This window comes from Sitophilus oryzae, unplaced genomic scaffold, assembly GCF_002938485.1.
Source record: "Sitophilus oryzae breed Bouriz unplaced genomic scaffold, Soryzae_2.0 scaffold_815_pilon_pilon, whole genome shotgun sequence".
NCBI classification, from domain to species: Eukaryota; Metazoa; Arthropoda; class Insecta; order Coleoptera; family Curculionidae; genus Sitophilus; species Sitophilus oryzae.
In genome coordinates this window covers 4,843,630-4,850,924 of record NW_022147434.1, presented here as the reverse complement: position 1 = coordinate 4,850,924, position 7,295 = coordinate 4,843,630, and the positions used below count along the sequence as shown (strand labels likewise).

Genomic DNA, 7,295 nt, shown 5'->3' with positions numbered 1-7,295 from the left:
ATTGGGTAAATATTACATATAAATACAAATATTAGTTATTGCTAAATATGCTTTGCGCGTGTTGGAACAATATTGGATAAATATTGTATAAAAAATATAGGTAAAAGGTGCAACTCATATATATTACCAATATTGGCTAGAAATTGCCAATATTGGGCCTATATACGCTATTTTACCTATATAGAATCAATGTTGAGCCAATATAGCGTGCTACTGGGGTAGTTTTCGGCCCAAATACTCCTATCCCTGTTCCTACTTTGGTTTTAGAAACGTCAGTATACCTCGTTATGGTATAGTCTTTTAAATGCTGAGCAAACGTTTCCCAATCCAATTTTTTTTTTGCTCAATACTGCAATGAGATGCTTCTCAAAGTTGTACATTCTTGGTATGTCATCCACTGGGAGTGGTGTGAAGGGTAGTGGAGTAGAATTTTTTTTTGGATGGTGTTCCAAGCTCCTGAGCTGAAAATTCTCCCAGTACTGTTTCCGTCAATGACCATTCTAATTTTTGTCGCAATGAAAATGTGCAATGGTGTCTAAAATAACCTTTATTGCTGCTGCTGGGCAGGTTCTGAAGCAACTTCTCCATATAATCATCGGTCTTGCTATTACGGTATACACCCAGCGCAAAATGTTAAGGGCGCAGTCCCATCTATTTCCCTCCAGTCTTGTGCATGTCATGAGAGCCTTTGTGGCTTTGCATTTAAACTCGGGATCCCGAAGTGCCAATCTAGATCGACATGAGAAAAGTTACTGTTGCTTATTGGTTTTGTATCAACATGGCTGATTAATAGTATATTATTCAACCAGCATATATTGGTGGCTAAAGAACCCCTAGGGATACAATGGGGACTGTTAAGCAGGCTAGAAGACCTGGATTACGCAGACGATCTATGCATCTTTTCCCATTCACATTCGGATATGTCTCAAAAACTTCTTAGACTCCAAGAGGAAGCTAATAATGTCGGTCTTCAAATCAACGTGGCGAAAACCAAAGAAATGAGGTCAAATACTCCCAACAACCAAGATCTATACCTCTCCAACCGAGCCATCGAAAGAGTTGATGAATTTCAGTACCTGGGAAGTATGGTTCACAGCGATGGGGGCACAGAGAATGATATAGAGGAAAGGATTTTGAAGGCACAAAGAGCTTTTGTCATGCTTGCACCTGTGTGGAACTTCACCATATATAGAAAAAAAATAAAGTTCAGCTCTTCAACAGCAATGTAAAATCTATTTTGCTTTATGGATGCGAAACATGGAAAGATCCGCGTGGTCTCATGGATCGCTTGCAGGTGTCTGTTAACAAGTGTCTTCGAAGAATATTGAGAATTTTCTGGCCCAATCAAATTAACAACGAAGAACTGTGGAGAAGAACATCACAAAATCGAATAGATATCGAAATTAAGAAAAGAAAGTGGGGCTGGATTGGGCACATTTTGCGCAGACCCCACAGAGATATCTCTAGACAGGCACTTGAATGGAATCCACAGGGAAGACGTGCCAGGGGAAGACCAAGGAATACCTGGAGAAGAACAGTAACCTCTGAAGCCCAAGAGGTCGGGAAAACATGGGGAGAGATCAAACAGACAGCTCAGAATAGGATCAGATGGAAACATCTCTTAGAAGAAGCCCTATATCCCACGAAGGGATGACGGACGGGAATATATATATATATATATATATATATATATATATATATATATATATATATATATATATATATATATATATATATATATATATATATATATATATATATATATATATATATATATATATATATATATATATATATATATATATATATATATATATATATATATATATATATATATATATTGGTGGCTGTTATTTACGCGGATGAAGTTTATGACACGAGCCTCAGGCGAGTCTTATAAATCATCCAATCATCCATGTCATCCATATATATATATATATATATATATATATATATATATATATATATATATATATATATATATATATATATATATATTGGTGGCTGTTATTTACGCAGATGAAGTTTATGACACGAGCCTCAGGCGAGTCTTATAAATCATCCAATCATCCATGTTAAATAATCATCCATTATATGCGAGTAGAATACTATACTTACCCAGGACTATCAAAAAAATTTAGATAATATTAATATGTTTTTATTTTTAATGACAAAAAATTATTGAACGAGTATAACGAGTAAGTAACATGGAAACAAAACATTGAAATTTTCTTTAACTAGGTAGCTAACTAATTTAGCTTTTGGTCAGCAACTTCAACAACTCCAAATGAATTTGCGCTAAGGCCAAAAGAGAGCCTACCACCTGGTGCAGAACAGGCATGGCCGGTGTGGAGAAGTCTGAACCGTTTGCGTACTCAGGTTGGCAGATGCAAGACAAACATGAACCAGTGGGGCTACCTTGACGGATCTGTATACTGTGAATGCGGAGAGGAACAAAATATGAGGCATCTTCTCGTATGCCCAAATCTCCCAAACATATGCAATCAGGAGTGATTTCGCGGAGGGAAATACCAACGCTCTGGAGTGTACCAAGTACTGGATATCCTGTATATAACTGCTGTATGCATATATATTTTTTGTAGTTTGTCTAATTCTGTACAAGTATTGTTCCTATTTATGTTGATTGTTTGACTATGTTTTTTTAAATGTATGATGTGCCTTTTTATTAATTTAGCCGTTTTGTATATTTTATAAATATTTTTGTGTTTCTTGATTTGTTTTTTATATATACTGAGTTGGACACGAGTAAATAAATAACAGCTCTTGTTTGGACTTTGGATCGAGATATCCGTGGAAGCGTTGAATAATGAAACCATTATTCACTAGCGAATAATGAATATTATTATTATTTCATAAACTCATGTATAATAATCAAATTATAGACGAGTCGTGGATAAAATTTTATTTTACATGATTTTCCCAAATTGATATAAACTTAAAACCATTTTAATTTTAGCTCTTGACAATATACCGTATGATCGAAAAAAAACTGCGTCAGCGATGGCTGTGAAATGAAGATCACTGTCATTTTTTATGTAAATTTATATGGGAAATGTCATCGATCGTCATTTTCCAGCCAACTGGATGCCGTTTTTTTTTCGATCATACTGTATTAACGAGAATTAGGTAGTTCGGGTTTTTCATTTGTAGATGATTATTCCTGATTTTAAGTAATATAATTTGGGGTTTCTTGGGGAACTGATACCGAAAGGGCATGTAAACTTGGTTGTTAACTACTCACGGAAATGTAACCTCTCACGCGTTCTTTATTTATTTTAGGATTAATGATATTGCCCTAGAAAGTTTCAACTTGTGTAAGCTGGAACGCATAAAAGCCATTAAGGGATGGGGTAACGACTGTAAAACCTTAATATTTCCGGTTATTTTCCGTTTCCGTAAAGGGCATTTTCATCATTTACGATAAAAATTCTAAAGTAATCTTCCCGGAATGTTCTATTTTTACAAAGGACTTACTTTGAATAAAACATATGATTTTATTTCCCTTTGCGGTAGATTTGTTTAGAGTATGTTATTAAATTTCCGAGGGGGAAAGCTTTTCAAGTTATGGATTTGTTTATATAACAAGCTTAAGTAGAACCGAGAACGAAACATTCTGAAAGAATAACGATGTTATTTGAGGTCTTATTTTTTATAAATGTACTTTAAATAATATCTTGTTTTATACAGAAACTATTATTAATTTAATTATTGTATTTATTTAAACAAATTATTTGTTACGAATTTCTAGGTTTTTGTTGGATTCCAAGTATTTAATTTTTTTAACAGTAAATTAATTATACAGTGTGTTTTAAAAACCATGTGCCATTTCTCGTGCAGAGATTCCTCATGTAAAAATAAGATTTATTTTTCATATCAACATAGGTCCAATTCTGCTTTGTTTCGTAGCTACAGGGGTTTAAAATCTTCTTTTTTTCGATTTATTATAATTTTTTTCCGAGTGCTTACATAGAATGAAATTTTGCCGGTAAAAATTATTGTGAGTGCTACATATTTTAATGCTAAAAAAGTATCTACAGATTCACCAGGGACGTGCATATGGGATATCACTGTAATATTTTTCGTAAAGAAAGCATTTTCGCCACTGACTTTTTCTTGTTAGAATTGTTTTATGCTGCTTATGTAAAAGTTAGCAAAATCAACCAAACGTTTAAATGGAAATACGACGCAGAATTCAACCGGGCCTAAATAACGCTATGACGCAGATCACGAAAGTTTGGTCGAATAGTCACATAACGCACAATCGACAAAAATCAACCTTGTAAATAGTCTTGTATTTCCGGTTATGCTTTACGCTTCTGAGATATGGACATTGTTGGCCGCCGACAGACAACGCATTGACGCCTTCGAGATGTGGTGCTAGAGCAGAATTTTGTGAATACAATGGACAGCACATCGCACCAATGTGTCGGTCCTTAATGAAATCCAATTGCCACCAAGACTTTCCAGCACAATCTATAAACGCATCCTTTCCTTCTTCGGTCACGTCAACAGGAGCGGGCATATGGAGAGCCTTGTAGTGTAGAGAAGACCTGCCGGATACCGTCGCCGAGGAAGATCGCTAACCAGGTGGGTGGACATCGTTGAAAAAGTTATGAATGCCAACTTGGAGGGTGCCGTTCGTAAAACAGAACAGGGAAAATTGGAGAAGGGCGGCCGTCAGGTCTTTAGAGCCAGAACCAGAGCCACTACACGTCGTATACGCGGGGTAGGTCCTTCCTGGCTTGAACCAGAGCCTCCACTCGCTGCGGTCCATCATTCGTTCTTCTACTCGCCGATCTCTCGTTTCCGTATATGTCCGCAGCAACATTATCTCTCCACCGCATTCTCAGTTTTCCCGTTGATGTCTCTTTACATTGCCGGCCCATCTCAGTCTTTTGTACTTTACTATTTTCACTATATCTGGCTGCTTATATAGTATATAGTTCTACCAATTCCCTGTTTTTTCTTATTCTACATTGCTGCGTTGTGCTTTACTGGTCCGTATATCCCTCTAAGAATTCTTCTTTCTGCTATTTTTAGTCTGTTTTCATTTTGTTTCGTCATCATCCATGTTTCACTTGCATGTGTCATTCTGGGTCTTATAACGGCTTGATAGATTCTTATTTCGTACTTTCGTACGGCGGGATACATTTTTCGATTACATTATTGTTTGAAGTGAAAACCAGCAGTGATTTCCTTCTACTCTGTTGTTAATCTCTTGTGTTATGTTATGATGTTATCAGAGATGATCGTAGCTCCCAAATATTTCAACTGGTTACTCTGGAACTCTTTTAAAATTGTATTTTTCTATTGTCACATTCTGTCCTATTTTGTCTCGTCATTCTGTTCTTGTGCTACCTCATACCTTGTGCCTGAATATCTGTTGGTAATTTACTTATTTCGTTATGAGCCATTTCTGGCTCCAATTCAATCAGCACGAATCGACACGAAAGAGAATTAAAAAATATTGACTCAAAACTGACAACTAAAGAGACAGCTTTATTTATTTGCCAAATTACGTAGAAACCAACGCCAACCCAGCACAATATTTTTTCTACTCGTAATAAAGTCTAGAGAAGTGTTTAGTTCTACGTACAGAAAATTGCAAAAAACTTCTATTTAAGATAATTACAAAAGACTTATTTTTTAAAGTTTTAACCTCCTGTAACTCTATGCATTTCCGCACCCATATTTATAGAACTATTTTCATATTTTCGGATGAGAAATAAACTAGTACTTATTTAATAGTTTGGCCAGTTAATGGCATCAGAAAAACTTACCCCCCTGTACAATCGGAAAAGTCTTTGAAACTTACACCCTGTGTATTGAACCAATACATACGGTCTTTTTATCGATACCTACTTATAGTTATTTTTATACAAGACGATAAAATGGTATTTTATCGTCGATCGAAAATATTAATGAATTAATTTCAGGGGACGATAATGCAATTTTATCGTCGTGTATAAAACAATATTCTTTTCCATAGCGAGTTACGTTTTAAAAAATATTCAGAGATTATTATTTCAAGGACTTTATTACGAGTAGAAAAAATATTGTGCTGGGTTGGCGTTGGTTGCTATGTAATTTGACAAATAAATAAAGCTGTCTCTTTAGTTGTCAGTTTTGAGTCAATATTTTTTAATTCCCTTTCGTGTCGATTGCTGACTGAATTGAAGCCAGAAATGGCTCATAACGAAATAAGTAAATTACCAACAGATATTCAGGCTGAGGCGACAAACGCCATATCCAAACTACTTCCATTTAAATCCCGAATAACTTATGAAAAGAAATACAAAAATTTTCAAAAATGGAAGCAATTAAAAAACGTGCGAGAAGAAAAAGTTTTTAACCTATCCTCGCTGTTAAAGTATCATTTAATCTACCCTTGCGGTTAAAGTACTATTTTATCTACTATTTTTGATAGATATAAGGCAATTTTAACAGTTGCTACGGAAAAAACATTACTACCTACTACATAAAAGTGTCCATTTGGAAAACCCTTATCGAAACAAAAGTATCGATCGCATCGCTTCATCCCTAGAGACGCAACTAATCAATAGTAAATGAAAACGTCAATTGTGATAAACTCGATAAGAGTCTGAACGATTATTCTTCCGTTTACCTAAAGTGCCAATGTCGAGCTCACTGCGTTCCGCTTTTATCGGTTCTTTGAATTAATGATATGGCTCTTCGCAACTTTCAACTCTATCAGCCAAAACGCATAAAAGCCATTAAGGGATGGAGTACCGCTTGTAAACCGTTAATATTACCGGTTATTTTCCATGGTTTTCTTACGTTTTTTTCCAAGATTCTATTTTTGCAAAGTTTACTATTGCTATTTTAAAAAAGTTTCCTTGGAATAAAAACTAGTAACTTTTCTCTTTGAGTTATTTGTTTTCCCGACCGTTATCCGAATAAACTTTGGAAAGTTTTTTAGGTTATGGAGCTTACCCAAAACGCGTATAAATGAGAGACGTACAAATTTGGATTTGTAGTTAATCTTCTCATATAACTTTTCGCATTATGGTGGAACACAATCAATCAAAACAATTGAGGGGTACAGAGAGAGAACGGCAATAGTCCATCCAAACGGATTTGGAGAAAATCGAAAATACAGGGTTTCTCAAAAGTGGTTCACTTCTATAAAAATTGTAAGAGATCTTTTTTGTAGAGCGTTTAATTCTGTACAAGAGTAGGTGATTGTCATGGCTGCGAGAGAATAAGATGGAGAGAAAAAAAAATATTTGCAAAAAGTGGAAAATTCCCATGTA

General features: G+C 35.1%; 1 protein-coding gene across 1 annotated transcript; it reads left to right on the top strand.

Moving 5' to 3' along the window:
• The first annotated feature begins 1,279 nt into the window (after positions 1 to 1,279).
• On the top strand, positions 1,280 to 1,654 carry LOC115889591. Its single transcript, XM_030909643.1, has one exon. It carries the CDS (start codon positions 1,280 to 1,282, stop codon positions 1,652 to 1,654), a length of 375 nt encoding a protein of 124 aa, XP_030765503.1.
• Positions 1,655 to 7,295: the final 5,641 nt, after the last annotated feature.

What these genes read in the sequence shown, in the direction of transcription:
- LOC115889591 (XM_030909643.1), top strand. Translation starts at nt 1,280, where the DNA reads ATGGATCGCTTGCAGGTGTCTGTTAACAAGTGTCTTCGAAGAATATTG.